Source organism: Hyla sarda, chromosome 8 (genome assembly GCF_029499605.1).
Source record: "Hyla sarda isolate aHylSar1 chromosome 8, aHylSar1.hap1, whole genome shotgun sequence".
In the NCBI taxonomy this organism is placed as follows: Eukaryota; Metazoa; Chordata; class Amphibia; order Anura; family Hylidae; genus Hyla; species Hyla sarda.
This window is the reverse complement of record NC_079196.1, coordinates 193,125,238-193,148,250: the sequence shown is the minus strand read 5'-3', so window position 1 is coordinate 193,148,250 and position 23,013 is coordinate 193,125,238. Positions and strand designations below refer to the sequence as shown.

Here is a 23,013-nt window from a genome sequence, read left to right as displayed (position 1 = left end):
TCATCTCTAATCACCACAAGGGTTCTCTGTATGGGATATCCTCAAATCATGACCTGTTGGGGGTGCTTGAGAAAACACTTGGGAGACACTGCCATAGATGCGTGATCAGAATGAGACTGGGGAACCTGGAGGCCACATCAACTCTTGAACTCTTAGGCTAGGTTCACACTGCGGAATCTCCGGGCAGAAAATTTCCACCCGGAGATTCCGAGTGCAGCCAGCGCCAACTGAATCAGTTGGCGCTAGGACACTGCAGTCTCCAATAGACTGCAATGTGTTCTGCGAGTATTTCTGCCTGAAGAATGAGCAATGCCAGGTGAATTTTCCATTCACAAATTCCGCTTCACAAATTCCAAAGTGTGAATTTGTGAATGCAAACCCATTCACAACACAGTACATTTTAGTAAGCGGAATTTCTGCCTCCAATTTCAAAGCAGAATTGCAGGCAGAAATTCCGTAGTCTGAACCCAGCCTTAGGCCGGGTTCACACTTGAGAAGCTCCGGATGGAAAACTTCCACCCAGAGTTTCTGCACCCGGCTAGAACAGACTGAATCACCCCGTGTTTGGCAATGTCTTTGGAGTGGGTTCTGCCAAATCATTGAGTAGCTTCAATGTGCTGGCAGAATATTTTGGGTTTGAAATTCTGGCCAGAAAAGTCTGCAGTGTGAATGGTCTGCAGTGTGAATTTTGCAAAGTGACCAGGGCATTCTCCCTTAGGTCACATGCCCTTAGGTTATACCTCTGCCATAAAAGGAGGGGGGGGGATTGTTCTATGTTTAGGTAGGTGGTACTTGTTTAGTAACTTGTAGCTCTTTTGTGGGATTGGACTAGACTCCCTGGCCATCACTACTTTTACGTGCCCAAAACCCTCTCACCAGTTTAGCAGTTGTCCTTCCCTTGGACTACTTTTGGTAGACACTAACCCCAGCATACAAGGAAAATCCCCCAAGAGATGCTGAGTTTATAGATTTTCTCACCTATTTGTCTGGTCGTCATTTGTCCCTGGTCAGATCCTTAAATTTGTTTGTTTTTCCTACTTCCAACTCATAATCTTCAAGAACTGACTTCACTTGATACCTTATGACCCATTCCCTGACCGGTGCCAGTGTCACCAGATAGTCCATGGTTTTAATGTGATGGCTGAGCGGTATGTTCTGTCCAGAAGGGACACTCTGGGAGTAGGATCTGTCCCTTCTGATCATGGAGTTGTCTGTATGGGTAAACCCTAAATCTGTCTATAATGCTGCACCATTGGATGATCTCTTAGTTCTGCTCAGTAGAAGGTGTAGAATGTCTTGGGACTTCTATATATATCTATAGATCTAGGATGTGTTATCTTAGTGTTCCCTTAATTTTTTTTAGATAGACAGATAGAGATAGAGATAATATATATTATCTCTATCTCTATCTGTCTATCTCAAAAAAATAAAGGGAACACTAAGATAACACATCCTAGATCTGAATGAATGAACTATTTGTATAAAATACTTTCGTCTTTACAAAGTTGAATGTGCTGACAACAAAATCACATAAAAATTATCAATGGAAATCAAATGTATCAACCCATGGAGGTCTGGATATGGAGTCACACTCAAAATCAAAGTGGAAAACCCCACTACAGGCTGAACCAACTTTATGTAATGTCCTTAAAACAAGTCACAATGAGGCTCAGTAGTGTGTGTGGCCTCCACGTGCCCGTATGACCTCCCTACAACGCCTGGGCATGCTCCTGATGAGGTGGAGGATGGTCTCCTGAGGGATGTCCTCCCAGACCTGGACTAAAGCATCCGCCAACTCCTGGACAGTCTGTGGTGCAACGTGGCGTTGGTGGATGGAGCGAGACATGATGTCCCAGATGTGCTCAATCGGATTCAGGTCTGGTGAACGGGCGGGACAGTCCATGGCATCAATGCCTTCCTCCTGCAGGAACTGCTGACACACTCCAGCCACATGAAGTCTAGCATTGTCTTGCATTAGAAGGAACCCAGGCCCAACTGCACCAGCATATGGTCTCACAAGGGGTCTGAGGATCTCATCTTGGTACCTAATGGCAGTCAGGCTACCTCTGGCAAGCACATGGAGGGCTGTGCGGCCCCCCAAAGAAATGCCACCCCACACCATTACTGACCCACCGCAAAACCGGTCATGCTGGTGGATGTTGCAGGCAGCAGAACGTTCTCCACGGTGTCTCCAGTTTGCCAATCTTGGTGTTCTCTGGCAAATGCCAAACATCCGGCATGGTGTAAGCAAAACCCCCCCCCACCTGTGGACGTCTGGCCCTCATACCACCCTCATGGAGTCTGTTTCTGACCGTTTGAGTGGATACATGCACATTTGTGACCTGCTGGATGTCATTTTGCAGGGCTCTGGCAGTGCTCCTCCTTACACAGAGGTAGAGGTCCTGCTGCTGGGTTGTTGCCCTCCTACGGCCTCCTCCACGTCTCCTGATGTTCTGGCCTGTCTCCTTGTAGCGCCTCCATGCTCTGGACACTACGCTGACTGACACAGCAAACCTTCTTGCCACAGCTCGCATTGATGTGCCATCCTGGATGAGCTGCACTACCTGAACCCCTTGTGTGGGTTGTAGACTTGTCTCATGCCATCACTAGAGTGAAAGCACCGCCAGCATTCGAAAGTGACCAAAACATCAGCCAGGAAGCATAGGAAGAAGTGGTCTGTGGTCACCACCTGCAGAACCACTCCTTTACTTCTTGTTTGTCCCATTTGCACAACAGCATGTGAAATTGATTGTCAATCAGTGTTGCTTCCTGAGTGAACAGTGTGATTTCACAGAAGTGTCATTGACTAGGAGTTACATTGTGTTGTTTAAAGGGGTTCTCTGCTGCTTAAACATCTTATCCCCTATCCAAAGGATAGGGTATAAGATGCCTGATCGCGGGAGTCCCGCCGCTGGGGACCCCCGGGATCATTCACGCTGCACCCAGTTTGTAATCAGTCCCCGGAGCGTGTTCGCTCCGGGACTGATTACCGGCGACTACAGGGTGGGCGGCGTGTGACGTCACGCCTGCGCCGGCGTGTGACGTCACACTCCGCCCCTCAATGCAAGCCTACGGGAGGGGGCGTGATAGCTATCAAGCCCCCTCCCGTAGGCTTGCATTGCGGGGTAGAGCGTGACGTCACACGCCGCCCGCCCTGTAGTCGCCGGTAATCGGTCCCGGAGCGAACACGCTCCGGGGACTGATTACAAACGGGGAGCCGCGTGCAAGATCCCGGGGGTACCCAGCGGCGGGACTCCCGCGATCAGGCATCTTATTCCCTATCCTTTGGATAGGGGATAAGATGTTTAAGCACCGGAGAACCCCTTTAAGTGTTCCCTTTATTTTTTTGAGCAGTGTACATCCAATGATTTGTATTTTGGAGTGGTAGAACCAGTTAGTTCTGAAGGCTTTCCTAGGCGTGACCGTTTCATGGCAGCGGCTCGTGTGACGTGGTGACAGCTGAGCCTTATTGTGGATGATCAGTCACTTCCTGCTATAATCTCCCAACATAATCAGTAAATGATTACATGTGAACAGCCGGCACATCTCACACCTGCAGTCACTTTAGGCAGAATTCTGCATTCAGGATAGACTTGCTTCCATATTAATTTTAAAGTGTTCTCAATTTCCCAGGAATGAATTATCGCCATGCCAAAATTTTGATTTTGATTCATTTTTTTATTTTTTTTATTTAGGGTGGGCTCCTTTTTTACCAGGGAACTATTTTTTATGTTGCAATTTTGGTTACGAAGCCCCATTCAGTGTGTAATTTGTGTCACCCCATTTATTTTTCAGCAGTGAAGACTGTAAATCCACGCCATATGAACTACAGCATGGATTCCCATTAAAACAATATCATGCAGATTATTAAATTTACCTCTTGTATTTTTCAGAATCCAGGAAAAAACTTTTAACGAGAACGTTTTGCTGTGGATTCTTAAAGGGTTACTCCTGTGGCAAACATTTATTTATTTTTATTTTTTATTTTTTTCAAATCAACTGGTGCCAGAAAGTTTTAAACGGGTTTGTAAATCACTTATTACTTAATAAATTACTTAATAAACTATTTAAAAATCTTAATCCTTCCAGTACTTATCAGCTGCACAGGAATTTGTGTAGTTCTCTTCAGTCTTACCACAGTGCTCTCTGCTGCCACCTCTGTCCATGTCAGGAACTGTCCAGAGCAGGTTAGGTTTGCTATGGGGATTTGCTCCTACTCTGGACAGTTCCGGACATGGACAGAGGTGTCAGCAGAGAGCACTGTGGTCAGACTGGAAAGAAATTAAAAAGAAAATAACTTCCTCTGTAGTATACAGCAGCCAAGTACTGGAAGGATGAAGATTTTTATAAAGAAGTAACTTACAAATCTGTTGAATTTTTTGGCACCAGTTGATTAAAAATAAATTCCACAGGAGTACCCCTTTAATTTTAATGTGCATTCCACACTACAAAGCTGCAATTTACATGGGCACTGTCATATCCAAAAACTTTTTATACATTGTAACTGATGAAAATTTAAAACCCTTTGTTATATGGTTGTTTAATTTTTTTTTAAATATTTAATAACGAGAACGGCTCCTCAAAATCCCACCACTAGGGTCCCCTTGCTTCCTGGGACACTAACCAGTCCTTCAGCAGCATCAGGCTTGTCCATAAGTCATGGACAAGAGCTGGCTTATGGATAAGGCTGCATGAGCAGACACACTAATCACCACCCACCACCACAAGGCGGGAAACACCCCCTCCCACCACACACCAATCACCACCCACCACCACAAGGGACATGCCCCTCCCACAACCACAAGGAGGGACACACCCCTTCCCCTGTGAGGATTTCTAACACTGAGCTAATGAAAAGAGGGATTTTTATAATATGTGAGGGGCATAAAAATTGCATGTACATGGTCAGGATTAGGTACGGAGTAAAATATAATTTTTATTAAATTTTTTGGTGGAATCTGACATGTATGCTTTAAAGTACAATACATGTGAATGGGGTTTTAAAAGAATCATCCACATGGAGTGAAAAACATTCTGCTGCAGAATTACTGGGGTTTTCATGAATTCACAACACAATCCACATCTCGCACATGAGGATTCAGCTGCAGCATGGCCATGGATTTACTGCTAGTATGGGGGAAATTAATTCCTCAAAACCTGACTAAATTGTATCAAAATGTGGGTACAAGTTTTAATCCGTATACAGTTTGAAAAATTATGTCCGGTTGCATCAGTTCTTTAATATAACGTAGGTTTTTAACTTTTCACTCAATCATGAATAAAGTTTCACTTGTTTGAAATTCCAAGAAAAAAAACTGAGCCGTGTCAAAAAACTGGTGCAAACCGGATGAAACCATAACCACATACGGTTCTGTACGGTTCCCATTGACTCCCATGTTTAAAAAAAAATAAATATATGTGTATACATTTCAGTATGGATTTTCACCCGGACCAAAAACCGTGGTAGACTACGGTTTTGGGTACGGGGGAAAAAAACTGACAAAACCGTACAGGATGCAAAATGGACACAACCGGATGCATGTTTTGGTATATGGTTTTCAATACTGTTCTGTACAGTTTTCAAATTGAAAATGTATATGGGAACTGTATTGCTAAAACGTGGTGTGAACCCAGCCTTACCTTGGCTGATTGCGTGGTCTACTTTGGCTAGTTTTATGTACTGTCTAATATTTATTTATTTTTTATTAAATGTTTTTATTTTTGCTACTAAATTAAATTTTTTGTCCTCTCCAATAGGTGTCCTGGAAGAAGCAGAGTTCTACAATATCACATCATTAATTAAACTAGTAAAGGATAGAATAAGGGAAAGGGACAGTAAAACCTTACAGGTAAGGCACCGGCATCAGTTGGGGCGATTGCATAATAAAAGCTTTTGGTCTATAGCAGTGTTTTCCAGCCAGGGTGCCTCCAGCTGTTGCAAAACTACAACTCCCAGCATGTCTGGACAGCCAAAGGCTGTCCAGACACGCTAAGAGTTGTTTTGCAACAGCTGGAGGTACACTTTTTTTGGGAACACTAGACTTTCAGTGGACTTTAAGATCTGAGTGATGAGTTATGAGCTGCACCTTTTATTTATTTTAGCGACTAATTGAGTCTCTGCACCCAGATCCACACAGATCAAAACATCTGACCTGCCAGAAGTGTATTAAAAAGATAGGTGCCCCTTTATTTGGTACATTTTGCACCAGTGTACTTTTTCATACAGATCACAATAATTTCCTCCTTTTTTTTTTTTTTTTTTAGTAAACACTGAAAATTAGGCTTGTTTTATAGATATGAAAATTTGTTTACAACCCCAAAATTTCTTATTTAGTTACCGTATATACTCTAGTATAAGCCGACCCGAATATAAGCCCAGGCCCCTAATTTCACCCCAAAAACCCAGGAAAAGTTATTGACTCGACTATAAGCCTAGGGTGTGAAATACATCATCCCCCCCAATGTCATCATCCAGACCCTCATCATCATCCCCCCCTTCATCATCACCGCCTGTCAATCCCTTCTCAGTGGTCTTCTACCTGTGGACCTCCAGATGTTGCAAAACTACAACTCCCAGCATGCCCGGACAGCCATCGGCTGTCCGGGCATGCTAGGAGTTGTAGTTTTGCAACATCTGGAGGTCCACGGGTTGAAGACCACTGAGAAGGGATTGACAGGCGGAGATGGACGGCTGGGACCATCCCCCTCACATCTAAAGCCAGAAATGTTTTTTTGTTCACTCGAGTATAAGCCGAGGGGTGCTTTTTACGCACGAAAAACTCGGATTATACTCGAGTATATACGGTAATTTGCTTTTACAGCTGCTATTTTGGAGCGCTTTCCTGCTCTATTTTGAATACTTGTAGAATTGCAATACCAGAACACTTCAAACTTGGTAGCCCGGTCTCCGTAAGAAAGCAGCCATGTTGTTCTAATGTCACACAACCACTCTAAAAACTACAACTACTAATGCATCTTTGTTCTCTGTATATATCCCATGCCTTTTTTTTTGTGTAGATTATAAAGAAAAAAAATTAAAGTTGCTTTTGTAAATTGGAATGAAGCCTTTCATTCTATTCCACTGTGGAAGCAACGGGTCCTTTACCCTTGGCTAAGTGTTACTCCAGGCTCAGCCGACAATAAGCACATTGCATGGGGGTTTATTTTTAGCTACTGCAGTGACTTTTGTATTAGAGTGTAAGGTCAGATGGGGATATGGGTCATTCTCGAGTGAGAGTGCTACGCTACTGCCAGCAACACCTACGAGAGCGGCATGTCAACATACACGTGACTGGTGCATGTGGGCTCTGATAAGGAATTTTTAAAGTAAAATGCTACATGTCATGTACTACATGATCTGGAATAGGACACAATGCATCTTTCTTCATAAGATGGAAAGTTGCATGCATAATGTGCCTGCTTCTCTATTCTGGCTAAAAACAGGATGCTGTAGATCAATTGGTTATTTTATTTAATTTTTTTTAATAAAATTATTGTAAACTAAACTTTTTTTTTATTTAATTTTTTTTTTACATTTGGAGCTAAAGGAAGATGTATGCTACTATAAATCTAGATAGTGGAATAGAGTACATGGGGCAGTGTTTCAAACATGACTGAGGGGAGGGTTCAGACGTTGTGAACAGTGCCGTACTGATAATGAAGTGTTTGCAATACGCCTTACATAGCAGTCTGACATGTATTGCTTTCCCCCCCCCCCCCCCCCCCCATCCCCCCTTTTAAACATGAGTAGTTGTCTTGGCTGGTCCTGCATATGTTTCCATACACGTTAGATGGTTGTAGAGTCCCTCTGAGATCAGCAGAGCGCTCAATGATTATCTAAAGCAGCGTTTTCAAATCACTGCGCCTCCAGCTGTTACAAAACTACAAAAGCTGTCCAGGCATGCTGGGAATTGTAAATTTGCAACAGCTGAAGGCCCAGCGGTTGGGAAACTGATCTAAAGTGTGTGGCTAGCTTTAGTGGTAGAGTATCTCTCTAGCCGAGAAACGTACAAATATTTGTAATCTCATGACTGCCTTAAAGGAGTACTCTGGTGCAGAGTATTCCTGCCCGGGCTGCAAAAAAAATGAAAATAAACAATCACTCACCTTCCTGGGTTCCCGCGGAGCACCACTACAGCTGATCGGTCCTCCGGTCCATCTTCTTCATACTTCCATGTGTAACGAAGCGTCACATGGCGCTCACCCTATTATGGGCCGAGGCTGAACATTGCGGCGGCCGGCGATAGGCTGAGCGCCATGTGATGCTTCGTTACACACGGAAGTATGAAGAAGATGGACCGGAGGACCGATCAGCTGTAGTGGTGCTTCGCGGGAACCCAGGAAGGTGAGGGATGGTTTATTTTCCTTTTTTTTTTTTTTTTTTTTGCAGGACGGAGCAGGAATACTCTGCACCAGAGTACTCCTTTAAGATACACATTACACATTAGATTGTTGATCAATCGTCCAAAATAGTCTAGTTCGAATGCCTTTTTTGTGAATGGGGTCTCCTATTTCCTGGCGGCAGAATGATTAGAAAGTAAATTTCATCGGTTTCATCTTTATCACTTATAAAAAGCGTTCACTAGAAGTATCTGGTAGTGGTACATTACACGAGTGCACAGCTCAGACTAACATGCATAGATTTTTTTTATGCACATACTAATATATATAGCTAGAGATGGCGAGATATATAATTTTTTTTTTTTGTATTTTTCTTCAAAAATGATTTTTTTTTTTCTTCCCCTGTCTGATTAGAGGTGCTGTCTGTGGTGTTGTTTTGCTCTTTCCAGCTTCTTCTCCCTGCAGCTTGCGGCTCTGAGAAGCAAACTATTCCAGCACTTTGACTCGTAGCATCAACAATTTGTTCTACGACTGCTGGTATTTCAATAAACCCAGGGAATGAAAATGCACAAAATGTTCCATAAAAGGAAGTCCTCCGCAGCCGCAGATACTGGACAACATTAACAAAGTGCCCTCAGTATATGTTTTATCTCCACAAGAACAGACAAAACACTGAGCTCAGATTATTTACGTCACCAGATAATGAATCTCAGCCCCGGCCGTTAATTCTGACAGCATCTGTACTGCGCCGGCACTCTCCTCTGTAGATCACGTGGATCCAGCTATTGTGGGATCACCAGTACAGGGATATGGGCAGCAACAAGCAGACAAGAGTAACGTGTAATGTAAGCTTAGCATCTCCTGGTCAGGAAAGCTTTTAAGCACATTAGTGCTAGGTAAGGCCACAGATCTGCAGACAGGCCCTGGTAGCGTCCGTGGTGTATACGTACATTTATCCCCTCTCTAAATCTAGAATGTGTGAGTGCTACCTAAGAACACAATCCCCGCTGAAAACCTCTGTACTTACCTGCCTGCTAGTGAAGTAGGACCATTGTTGCCCACAGCAACCACTACAGCACCACTTTTTACTGACCTAATTCATTAATGGATCCCATTGCTTGTTGATATGTAGTAATGAAGGAGAATACTGGTAGATCCCTCAGCAGCACACATCAGTGTTTTATTCACTTAGGAGGAAGAACAGAGCAGCACAGCAAGAAGAAAAGCTGATCCAGCTAATTATTTGATGGCACGTACAAGGGGTTAATAAAACATACAGGTCAATAGTGCCCACCCATCCTCCTTTTATGCAGTTTTAGATGCATTTTTTTTTTAAGTTTAACAAAGGAGTAGAAACAAGAAGTATCAGTCTTTCCTTTAAGCTTTACACTTGTGTCTGAAGTGAATAGGCCTAAGCTGCAATGCTACACCCAACCTGTTTTGGAATAACTCATCTTAAAGGGGTACTCCACTGGAAAACATTTCTTTTTTTAAACAGGTGCCAGAAAGTTAAACAGATTTGTAAATTACTTTTGTTAAAAAATCTTAATCCTTCCAGTACTTATCAGCTGCTGTTATGATCTACAGGAAGTTCTTTTCTTTTTGAATTTCCTTTCTGCCTGACCACAGTGCTCTCTGCTGACACCTCTGTCCATTTTAGGAACTGTCCAGAGTAGGAGCAAATCCCCATAGAAAACCTATTCTGCTCTGAACAGTTCCTAAAATGGACAGCGGTGTCAGCAGAGTGCACTGTGGTCAGACAGAAAAGAACTTCAAAAAGAAAAGAACTTCCTGTGGATCATAATAGCAGCTAGGATTAAGATTTAATAGAAGTAATTTACAAATCTGTTTAACTTTCTGGCACCAGTTGATTTAAAAAATAAATAAATTGTGGAGTACCCCTTTAAGCACAAATCCACTAATAATCTTGTCCTTTCTGTTTCAAAATACAATTTAAATGGAGAAATAAAAGATCTTCTATATTACAGGTGATCACCCTTTGTCCCCACTGGACTGTGTCTTGGCTGTGCAATAAAGGACTGCAGCAGGGGCCTCCCCCCATTGCCCCCTCTGCAGTAGGACACCAGAATAAAGCCCTACCCCCTTAGTTTAACCCCAGTACGTTCACCAGCCGATAGGACAGATCAAGTGCAGATAAACTTGTGTTCTCCGCAGGATTTTTAGTGATATTTGTCAGTCTGGTGGATGTTCCCGAAACAGACTTTATCACCTGTGTACTTGTATTATTCATTTCTAGGTTTAGTGTTCCATAGCTGCCAACTTAATCCTGGTGCAAAATTTTAAGTCCTCCCCATGGCCACAGCGGTATAATTATGGTCTATTTACACGGCAGAATTTCCGCTTGCAGAATTCCGCCTGAAATTAAAGCCGATAGACTTCTATGGGATTCAGCACTCCCAGTCAGAATTGTGACTGCAAGTGCGGAATCCCATAGAAGTCTAAGGGCTTTAATTTGAGGTGGAAATTCTGCTGTGTGAATAGACCCTTAGTCTTCTCCACCTTCTTTTAACATTACTGTTGGCAACTATAATGCTCCTTTTAGGATATGCTCACATGTGCCGTATACACTGCAGATTTTATGGGTGGTTCAACTATTTACATTTACACAGCATAAAATATGCAGCTTATACAATACTTGTGTACATACCTTTTAAAGGGAGGGAGGACAATCCGGTAACCTTAGGACTGCAAAACATATTTGTTGTTTTGTATAACATCTTCATTTATAGTGTTAGTAGTCATCTTATGTTAATGATCTGGTAAAGCAGATCATTGGCTTCTACAGTTGTTTTGCTTTCAGCTGTGCAGTCTGGACCCCTCTGTTTTTTTATTTTTATTTTTTTACATTTTTATTTTTTGTTTGTTTTTTCTCCTTTCAGTTCATAATGCAAAACCACCCCCCGAGGTTTAGGTGGGGGATGCTGCGGAATGTGTACTGCGTCTTTTTTGTGATTTGAGAAGTCTGGTTGATTTACATGTTACTTTACCTTCCTAGGTGCCAGTTAAACATGTTTACAGAGTACTCCAGTGTCAGGAGGAAGAGCTAACCCAAATGGTGTCCACAATGTCAGACGGCTGGAAATTTGAACAGGTAAACTGGTAAAAAAAAATCATGGGAAGTTGCATGAGGCCGACAGATGCACCATATCAGTGAAGTGACATGTCCTTGCCATCATGCATCATGTTCTACGGGGGGTGGGCGTTCTCAAAGTGTTTGGCATCAAAGAGGTGACATCAAGCTTTGGTCTACGTTGGTACATACACTGACAAGTGAGCAACTTGTGTAGATGGATGGCATAATAGATAAGGTGTGATGTGGCATTACACATACATGTGCTCAGGTTTGCATTGTCCAGCCTAGTTACTGTGCGTTTTGCTCTGGTTGCAGTTTGTCAGCGTAGGTTCCATGTATGGATGCGGGCGGGATCATCAGTCAGAGTTTCTGCTCATTGTTTCAAGGGAAGTGAAAGTAGAGGAGCCCAGCCATCAGAAATGCAGCGGCGAGGTGTGTCCCTTTCTGCACACTGTACTATTCCTGACTCTTCCTTTCTGCTCCCACTATGCTACATGTACACTTGCATGGCCTTGCATACAGCACCATGGGAATACTGCCAATGGGTGGCGGGGGGCAGGCAATGTTTGTGTCGCTGAACCCACTGACTACTTTACTTTTATTTTATTTTTTTAAAGCTTGGATATGGTGCTTTTTTCTCAGCTGGTCTACTATGGAACTCATATACATTGCCTTTTTACTTGGTTATCTTGTTTAAAGTCTTAAAGGGAAAGTGTGGGCACAAAGCCCAGTTAGGTAGTCATGGGGGCGGTCCTGTCAGCTGCTTCCTGTCCAGCCTGCCCATTGTAAGGCTAGGTTAAGACTACGGAATCTCCGGGCAGAAAATTTCCGCCCGGAGAACCCGAGTGCGGCCAGCGCTGACTGAATCAGTCGGCGCTAGGACCGCGCGGACACTGCAATCTCCAATAGACTGCAATGTGTTCCGTGCGGATTTCCGCCCGAAGAAAGAGCAACGCCTTTCTTCAGGCGGAAATTTCCAAGCGGATTTTCCGTTCAAAAATTCCGCTTCACAAATTCCGAAGTTTGAATTTGTGAACGGAAAACCATTCACTACACTATACATTTTAGCAAGCGGAATTTCCACCTGCAATTACAAAGCAAAATTGCAGGTGGAAATCCCGTAGTCTGAACCTAGCCTAAAAGGTCTCTCCCTACCTGTGTATAGGGAAGAGACACATCACTCTGGTGGGGTGAAGAACAGCCGCGGGGACCTATCCAATGACTACTTACATGCTGCATATTTAAACTGATTGTTCTCAAACAACTGAGTGTTTTAGAGTAAATCCGCATTACAGCATCCTGCTCCCTGCACTTGTTTCATGCTGCTCGCACTTAGAAGCAGCATAAAACTGGTGACTGGTTCCTTATTTTACCATCAAATTCTTCCCTCCCCGGTAGCCGTCAGTGTCCATCTGTGTCATCGGGTTATGGTAGAAGAATAATAAAGCACAGTAGTTTTATACAGGGCTCAATTTGTATATATTGAATACATGTAACTGACTACAATACCAAAATACAAGAACCAAAAGGTTTTGGTATCTCTGTACTGGTTAGTGGGCAGCACTGTGGTCTCCATTGATATTTGATGACAGGGTAGTTTAATGGCAGAAACGCCCCCCCCCCCCCCCCCATACTGTTAGACAAGTCAGGTTAGGTACAGGTAGAGATGAGCGGACCTACAGTAAATTCGATTCGTCACGAACTTCTCGGCTCGGCAGTTGATGCTGCATAAATGAGTTCAGCTTTCCGGTGCTCCCGTGGGCTGGAAAGGTGGATACAGTCCTAGGAGACTCTTTCCTAGGAATGTATCCACCTTTTCCAGCCCACCGGAGCACCGGAAAGCTGAACTAATTTATGCAGGAAAAGTCAGCAACCGCCGAGCTGAGAAGTTCGTGACGAATCAAATTTACTGTAAGTTCGCTCATCTCTAGGTACAGGCTACAATTACGTTGTCTCGACCAGTGTTTCCCAACCAGGCTGCCTCCAGCTGTTGCAAAACTACAACTCCCAGCATGCCTGGACAGCCGAAGGCTGTCCAGGCATGCTGGGAGTTGTAGTTTTGCAACAGCTGGAGGCACCCTGGTTGGGAAACACTGGTCTAGTCAGTAATGTTGCGTTAGAATGGATTGTCATAATAGACATTGTCATAATACAGAGGTCCCCCTCACTTTGAGTGGAGAACTGGACCTGGCACACCAGCCCCATTCATGCAGATTCTTCTGAATTGTCACAATGTTTATAAGCTTTCCTTCCAATGGCGGCTTATAAAGTAAACCTCTGGATCTCGGCACCACCCCAGAGTGCAGATCCACAGGCTTTCCTTTATAGAAAAATGCATTGTCCTGCTGAGACAACTATATACTGTTGTACAAATGTATAGGCTTAGGTGTTCAAATTATTGCCAAAAGTACGATGTAGAAATTTGGCAACGCATTGCTGACCAAACAGAATGGTAAATACACGGGGATAAAGTAAGAAAATACTACTGTATCTGGCAGCGGAGAGTTAAAGCTACCATAAAAGATGTTAAGCCCTGGCCAAAAATTCAGCTATACATGTGGGTGTAAAAACCTGGATGCGGTAAAGGAATTTTTCCCTTCCCTTGCTGAGAAATACTGGTTGTATACCCAGGTTGCTGCTATGATGTCCGTTCAAGCAAGACTAGGTTCACATCGCGATTTAACCATCCGATTATCGGAGGGTAAAATCGGACGAAATCTGATTGCAAAAAATCGTATACAATCGTATGTAAAAATATCTTTGCTATCCGATTTTAAAATTGTATTCAAAAATCGTACAGATGAAAATTCCATCCGATTTTTTTTTTTCAATAAATTTTTTTCAATAAAAATCTGATCTTTTAAATTATGTACGCCAATGGCAATAAAGTTTTAGATATTTGAAGTGTACGTGTTTTGAAGTCTACTGCGCATGCGTACAAAAAAAAATCGTGTGCGATTAATCTGATACAATCTCACAGTCACACGATTCCATGCGATTTACATAGTCATCAATAATAAACAAATCGGACACTATTTCAATGCAATTTGGAATCTGGATGAAAAATCGTGGTCAACCACGATTTTACCTCCGATCTTAAATTGTGCAAAATCGGATGCGGATCAAAACTGATGCATTTGTTGTCTATCATTAATGAATGGAAGTCAATGGATATGACCTGGCGTGCAGATTTGTACGATTCCAAAGTTAAAAATCGTGAGAAGTAGGATGGTGAAATCGTGATGTGAATGGCACCCTAAGTCATACACGAGGAAGGATCAGATGTTCAAGTTGTCACTTTTTACTGCTTAGTAGCCGTGACTTAGATAATTCTGGTTGGCCTCATAGGACCTCAGTAAGTGTAACGCTGGCCGTGCATTAGAGACAAGTTAGTAGGACTTTACTTTGATGGCCTGTCAGTTCTTCTACGGTGAGGGGAAAGGGATTGGACATGTCTGATTTCAGTATTCCTGATCCTTTGTTTGGGAGATAAGCAGCTGCCAGTTTGCGTTTAGAGAAATGGCTGTGGGCCATGTGAGGTCAGCCGCTGCTATACCAGCAGATCCGTAAATCCCTGATTCATTTAAACAATCTAATCAAGTGAAACTCGTGATGTCACATCCTGCGGGGCGTTTATGTTGCTGATCCTTGCGTTTGTTTGCTTCCACTTATGTCTTCATTGCAAACGCTTGATTTGCTCGTGACTCATCATCTTTTACTTCATTTGTCTTCTCTTTAAGCTTGTCAGCATCGGTTCTTCCTATAACTATGGAAATGAAGATCAAGCAGAGTTCTTGTGTGTGGTCTCAAAAGAGTTGCACAATACTTCATATGGCACTACTAGTGAACCTAGTGAAAAGGCAAAGGTAAGTCTTGTGTCCTGGGGGATTGTGCAGAGGGGCGTTTGCTTCAACCTTTCTATTCCTGTTTAAGGGTAAGTTCACACATACACAGATTTGATGCGCAGGATTTTCTGCTGCGGATTTCAATGTAAACTAAATGACTGACCACAGCTTCTAATCTGCAGTTACAAATCCAGCGCATCAAATCTGCGCAGTATCCTGTATGTGTGAGTGTACCCTAAGAGTCTATTCACACGTACAATATTCTGCGCAGATTTGATGCGCAGGATTTCAAGCTGTGTCGAGTTTACATTTAAATCTTCAGCAGAAAATCCTGTGTCAAATCTGCACAGAATACTGTACGTGTGAATAGACCCTAAAGAGGTATTTTCACTTTATGATGTTGTTCTCTAGCCATAAAGGGGGGGTCTGACTGATAGAAGACCCCACCGCTGCTGATCACCAAAGTGGAGAAATGTCCCCTGAAATTAGAGAACAGACTGTGTGGCCAGCACTCTATTCATTGTCTGTGGACCAGCATTTTGTAATGCTTAGATTCCAAACTTCGCCTAGCGCCGCTCCATAGACCATGAAAACAGTGCTGACCATGCATGTTCGGTTTTGTCTTTGCATTGCGGGGACATTTCTACTCTAATTTGCTCGGCAGGGATCCTGGCAGTCATACCCCCCACCAATGATCCTAGTCATCCCCTGTCCTATGGATAGTAGATAACATTAAAGTGACACTATATAAATGGATGAGATGAATAAAACCAACATCGTTCTTGTCTAAGGTAGCACTAGACAAAGGTAGCACTGTTTCTATTGCAAAAGCAGATCTTTTTGTCATACAACCCATTTATCAACATATCCATGCAAAATTTTCTTAAAGCTTTTAAGAGCACAGGTCCAATCTTATGTTTTTTTTATTTTATTTATTAATTTTTTTGGACATGGTGCCAAATTGGCTGTTCAACAAAACTTCATGTTATCACTATACAGTGGTCCCTCAACATATGATAGTAATCTGTTCCAAATGGACCATCGTTTGTTGAAACCATCGTATGGTGAGGGATCCGTGCAATGTAAAGTATAGGACAGTGGTCTTCAACCTGCGGACCTCCAGATGTTGCAAAACTACATCACTGCCCGGACAGCCAACGGCTGTCCGGGCATGCTGGGAGTTGTAGTTTTGCAACATCTTGAGGTCCGCAGGTTGAAGACCACTGGTATTGGAGGTTATACTCACGTGTCCCTGCCGCTCCGGACCGTCACCACTCCGGGGCGTCCCCGACGCTCCGGCAAGGGCTCTGCTTCCCCGACATCCTCGCTCTCCGTCGCCGCCATCACGTCGCTACGCACGCCGCTCCTATTGGATGACGGGATGGTGTGCGCAGCAACGTCATGACGACGATGGAGAGCGCCGATGATGCAGGGGATCCCGAAGAGGACGCGCCGGAGCCCGAGGACAGGTAAGTGATAGTCAGCGGACCACACGGGGCACCGTAAACGGCTATCCGGTGGCAGCTGAAGCAGTCTGCGCTGCCGGATAGCCGTTTATGCAATGGCCCTGACATACAAAAGCATCGTATGGTGATGCTGCCTTCAACATGCGATGGCCTCTGAGAGGCCATCGTATGTTGAAATGATCGTATGTCGGGGCCATCGTAGGTCATGGGGTCACTGTACTTGTTTCCACTGCAAAATTAAGTGCACGGCATATGAGGGACTGTAACCCAAAAAATGTCTGCAAATGGCAGAAAAGGCTAAAAAGTCTGAAACTTCGGGGGGGGGGGGGGGGGGGGGAGGAGAGGTTTAAGCTTAGTGACTCTACTTTTGAGCTTCAAAATAAACTATGCACACAGCCTTATAGGGGGAGATTTATCCAATTATTCAGACGGCAGAATTACCAATGATCAACCAAGCTGACTGAAACCATTTGCACCGTATCCTAAAGGAATCCTGTCACGGTAAACAGTTTGGTCTGTCAGCACCATGCTATAGAGCAGGCGGGGCTGAGCAAATCAATGTAAAGTTTGCTGGGGGGTTGGGGGTAGGGGGGGGGGGGGGGGAGTATAACTTGTTGACTAAAATCTCTGCTCATTCTGGGCTCAGGAGTCCAGTGGGCGGTACTAATCAGTGACAACTTATCTGTTTTGCATCTTTTACTGGCATGGCGGTCAATCACTGATTAGGACTGCCTCCTTGACTTCTAATCTCAGCATTAGTAAAGAGTTTATTTAGAAGATTAAAGGGGTACTCCACTGCCCCAGTGTCCAGAACATTTAGTTCCGAATGCTGGGTACGGGCTGCAGGGGTCGTGACGTCACACCACGCCCCCTCAATGCAAATCTATGGGAGGGGGAATGATGTATGTCACGCCCCCTCCCATAGACTTGCATTGAGGGGGTGTGACGTCATGAGGGGCGTGGCCGTGACAACCCCCGCACCCAGTATTCTGAACTAAACGTTCTGGACGCTGGGGCAATGGAGTACCCCTTTAAGTTCTACTGAATCTTCTTACACAAGGCTATTGATCATCCTGATCTGCTCTATAACATGTCTGCACATTGGCTGCCATTTTTGTGGTGACAAGTTCCCAGTGTGTATAAGGGTATGTTCACACAAGCGGATTTCTTTTGCAGGTTTTCCGCTGCGTATTTGAAAGTGGGCGGGCTCTTCTCGGCTGTCCTCAGCAGATTTTCCACAGTGGAATTTACGCTGCGGAAAATCCGCCGCAGTCCCTACTGACTTCAATGGGGCTTGCGGCGGAAATTCCGCCACGGGAAATCTGCTGCGGACAGCCGAGAAGAGCCCGCCCACTTTCAAATACGCAGCGGAAAACCCACAAAAGAAATCCGCTTGTGTGAACCTAAGGCACATCACGCCATTAGTCACAAGCACTGATCAGTACTTCTCCCATCACCAGACCTGACCAGGTCTCCAGATCTCTTGCTGTGACTTCCGCTAATCCTGTTTTGCCACCATCCTAATGAATGGTTTATGCTGTATACACAATAAGGCGTTTCCGTCCGGTCACCATCACTTACGATACAATTTTGGGAAATGCCTTCAATTATTTTCTTGCTTTCTTCTCTTCGGCCTCCAGGCAAACAGGTTTCTCATACAGGCCAGCATCTAACAATGCCTTTCCATTTATTAAAGATATCCTAACATTTATAGCCTAGTCATACAGCATGCCACAAAAGCCAAAAATCTAGGTTCCACATTGGAGTCTGGGGGGTGGGGGGTTGGGGGGGGAGATATTTATTAAAACATGTGCAGAGCTTAAAGTTGCTGAGTTGCCCATAGCAACCAATCAGATCGCTTCTTTCATTTTTCACAGGTCTCTTTAAAAAGGAAAGCAGCGATCTGATTGGTTGCTATGGGCAACTCAGCAACTTTTCCTCTGAACAGGTTTTGATGAATCTCCCCCTAGTTTTCCATCTTTTGCCAATTCAGTAGTTTTATTCCCATTAAACCTGGTGGAGACGGCTGTGTACAATAGGTGAGGGTCCCAATACTGACAGAGTGATGTATATGGCTTATGTGGGCAAACGCCAAGCTGCAAGGAAAATGTAGTATTAAAGGTTTCCCAACTAGTGTGACTCCAGCTGTTGCAAAACTACAACTTCCATACTGGAAGTTGTAGTTTTGCAACAGCTAGAGGCATACTGGTTGGTTCACCAGAACATGAGCCATTCTTAAAGGGGTACTCCGGCGAAAAACATCTTATCCCCTATCCAAAGGACCCTGCGATCTCGGGGCTTGCAGCAGCGGCGTTCGGAACACTCAAGCTTGAAGCTTCATGCCACGCCCCCTTCATTCATGTCTATAGGAGGGGGCGTGATGACCGGGGTGCCGTGCCAGGGATTGCGCGGGTCCCCAGCGGTGGGACCCCCGCGATCAGACATCTTTTCCCCTAGAGGAGATGTTTTTATTCACCAGAGTACCCCTTTAAAAGAGATCCTGATCAGGGGACACCACTTGACTTCCATGTGATCTTATGGGGCATATAGATTAGGAGTTTGGTATGAGACAATGACCTTAAGGCAATATTCACACGTAAGAAAACTTGCTGCAGAAATTTCTGTAAGCGAAAATCTTTCTATGGGTACGTTCACACGCGCAGATTTTCAGCGTATTTTACGCTGCAGATCCGCTGGTGAAGGCCCGCTCTATGCTGGCTTTACATGTGCCTGCTCGTAGCGGCAATACGCCGCTACCAGCAGGCACACTGCGGTGTGCGAGTCGCAGTATACTCGCACATCGCGGGAGCTCTCTGCCTAGCTCAGAGCAGGGAGAGCGGCCACGATGTGCGAGTACGCCGTGCACATTGCTGCAGTGTGTCTGCTCGTAGCAGCGTATTGCCGCAACCAGCAGGCACATGTAAAGCCAGCATAGAGCGGGGCCTTCACCAGCGGATCCGCAGCTAAATACGCTGCAAAAATCTGCGCCTGTGAAATTACCCTAATACAACTCTATGGGCTTGTGCTTGCATCATGGGGATTGATTCTGCAAAATCCATTCAGGCGTGTGGGACACTTGCAGAAAACTTTTCAACAATTTTGACAAATGTGAATTCACCCTTAGGACAGGGTCACAGGGGGCGCATCCGCAGCAAATTCCTGCTGCGGACGTGCCGACAGCAGTCACAGAGGGACAACAGAGCGAGCTCCCTGCTGCAGCAGGTTAGCTTTGTGTATCCGCTCATAGCGGCGGATTTCTACAGGAGGAGCCGGGTGCTCACACTGCAGTCCCTCTGACTGCTGTCGACGCATCTGCAGAGGCGTCCCGTGTGACCCTGCCCGTGGGGTACATTCACACGTACAGGATCTGCTGCATATTTTCTGCAGCTGATTTTTCTACCTACCGTATTTATCGGGGTATACCACGCACCGGCCTATAACACGCATCCTCATTTTACCAAGGATATTTGGGTAAAAAAACGTTTTTTACCCAAATATCCATGGTAAAATGAGGGTGCATGTGTGCGCGTGTATACCCCGATACATCCCCAGGAAAGGCAGGGGGAGAGAGGCCGTCGCTGCCCGCTTCTCTCCCCCTACCTTTCCTGGGGTCTAGAGCCCTGCTGCCGGCCCTTCTCTCCCCCTGGCTATCGGCGCCGCTGCCCGTTCTGTCCCCCTGACTATCGGTACCGGCGCCCCATTGCCGGCGCCGACAGCCAGAGGGAGAGAAGGGCCGGCAGCAGGGCTCTAGACCCCAGGAAAGGCAGGGGGAGAGAAGCGTGCAGCAACGGCCTCTCTCCCCCTGCCTTTCCTGGGGGTGTATCGGCGTATAACACGCACATAGTTTAGGCTAAAAATTTTAGCCTAAAAAGTGCGTGTTATACGCCGATAAATACGGTATTTAAATCAATGGGTAGCAAAATCAACAGCAAGAAAAATTAGCAGGAGATTCTTAATGTTTGAATGTACCCTTAAAGGATATTTTCACCTTTTGAACATTGTGCGTACAGTGTTCTGTTATCTATTGGGCTACTGATGGGGAGGAGCGGGTTTGTATGAAGACTCCAATAATAATCACTTCCGTTACCTGTCAAGATTTTATAAGGGGCACATACTTTCCTAGACTTCTGGTTTGGTGGCACGCAGACTAGTTTGTTAATTGCATGGGCTACATAGTAGGAGTATATAATATGGGCTATGTAGTAGGAGTATATAATATGGGCTATATAGTAGGAGTATATAAAAATATATAGATACTTAAAGAGAGATTATTTGTGTATATATGGATATGTATGTATGTAGATGGATGGATGTGATGGAAGGGCATGGGAGGGATGTGATGGAAGGGCATGGGAGGGATGTGATGGAAGGGCATGGGAGGGATGTGATGGAAGGGCATGGGAGGGATGTGATGGAAGGGCATGGGAGGGATGTGATGGAAGGGCATGGGAGGGATGTGATGGAAGGGCATGGGATGGATGTGATGGAAGGGCATGGGATGGATGTGATGGAAGGGCATGGGATGGATGTGATGGAAGGGCATGGGATGGATGGGATGGAAGGGCATGGGATGGATGGGATGGAAGGGCATGGGATGGATGGGATGGAAGGGCATGGGATGGATGGCATGGAAGGGCATGGGATGGATGGGATGGAAGGGCATGGGATGGATGGGATGGAAGGGCATGGGATGGATGGGATGGAAGGGCATGGGATGGATGGGATGGAAGGGCATGGGATGGATGGGATGGAAGGGCATGGGATGGATGGGATGGAAGGGCATGGGATGGATGGGATGGAAGGGCATGGGATGGATGGGATGGAAGGGCATGGGATGGATGGGATGGAAGGGCATGGGATGGATGGGATGGAAGGGCATGGGATGGATGGGATGGAAGGGCATGGGATGGATGGGATGGAAGGGCATGGGATGGATGGGATGGAAGGGCATGGGATGGATGGGATGGATGGGATGGAAGGGCATGGGATGGATGGGATGGAAGGGCATGGGATGGATGGGATGGAAGGGCATGGGATGGATGGGATGGAAGGGCATGGGATGGATGGGATGGAAGGGCATGGGATGGATGGGATGGAAGGGCATGGGATGGATGGGATGGATGGGATGGATGGGATGGATGGGATGGAAGGGCATGGGATGGATGGGATGGAAGGGCATGGGATGGATGGGATGGAAGGGCATGGGATGGGATGGAAGGGCATGGGATGGATGGGATGGGATGGAAGGGCATGGGATGGAAGGGCATGGGATGGATGGGATGGGATGGAAGGGCATGGGATGGATGGGATGGGATGGAAGGGCATGGGATGGATGGGATGGGATGGAAGGGCATGGGATGGATGGGATGGGATGGAAGGGCATGGGATGGATGGGATGGGATGGAAGGGCATGGGATGGATGGGATGGAAGGGCATGGGATGGATGGGATGGAAGGGCATGGGATGGATGGGATGGGATGGAAGGGCATGGGATGGATGGGATGGGATGGAAGGGCATGGGATGGATGGGATGGGATGGAAGGGCATGGGATGGATGGGATGGAAGGGCATGGGATGGATGGGATGGGATGGAAGGGCATGGGATGGATGGGATGGGATGGAAGGGCATGGGATGGATGGGATGGGATGGAAGGGCATGGGATGGATGGGATGGATGGGAGGGCATGGGATGGATGGGATGGATGGGAGGGCATGGGATGGATGGGAGGGCTTGGGAGGGCATGGGATGGATGGGAGGGCATGGGATGGATGGGAGGGCATGGGATGGATGGGAGGGCATGGGATGGATGGGAGGGCATGGGATGGATGGGATGGGAGGGCATGGGATGGATGGGATGGGAGGGCATGGGATGGATGGGATGGGAGGGAAGGGAATGGGATGGGATGGGAGGGCATGGGATGGATGGGATGGGAGGGAAGGGAATGGGATGGGATGGGAGGGAATGGAATGGGATGGAAGGGGATGGATGTGGGATGGATGTGGGATGGATGTGGGATGGGATGGAAGGGGATGGATGGGATGGATATGATGGAATGGATATTTATATATTTGGGGGTATTAATATATGTATAGAGAGGGAAAGATATAGAAAATTAAATAAAAAAAATATTTTATTATATACTCCTACTAGCAGAATGGTCCCTGGGGCAAGAAGCCCCCAAAGAAATCTAAAGCAACTTCAGGGAAACGTAACTCCCTGCAGTTGGCCTTGTAGTCCAGTGTCTCCCAACCTGTGGCCCTGCATCT

The 23,013-nt window shown here is 45.6% G+C and overlaps 1 protein-coding gene across 2 annotated transcripts in view; it reads left to right on the top strand.

Moving 5' to 3' along the window:
• The window catches only part of LOC130283976 (BTB/POZ domain-containing protein KCTD5), a 41,744-nt gene that overhangs the window by 13,549 nt on the left and 5,182 nt on the right, over positions 1 to 23,013 (top strand). Inside the window, exons 3-6 of one of the 2 annotated variants that reach the window (XM_056533802.1) lie at positions 5,758 to 5,849; positions 11,357 to 11,452; positions 11,750 to 11,866; positions 15,175 to 15,300. In XM_056533802.1, the coding sequence (XP_056389777.1) occupies positions 5,758 to 5,849; positions 11,357 to 11,452; positions 11,750 to 11,866; positions 15,175 to 15,300 (431 nt within the window). The remainder of the gene's footprint in view (positions 1 to 5,757; positions 5,850 to 11,356; positions 11,453 to 11,749; positions 11,867 to 15,174; positions 15,301 to 23,013) is intronic. The other variant, XM_056533803.1, reaches the window with a different exon arrangement.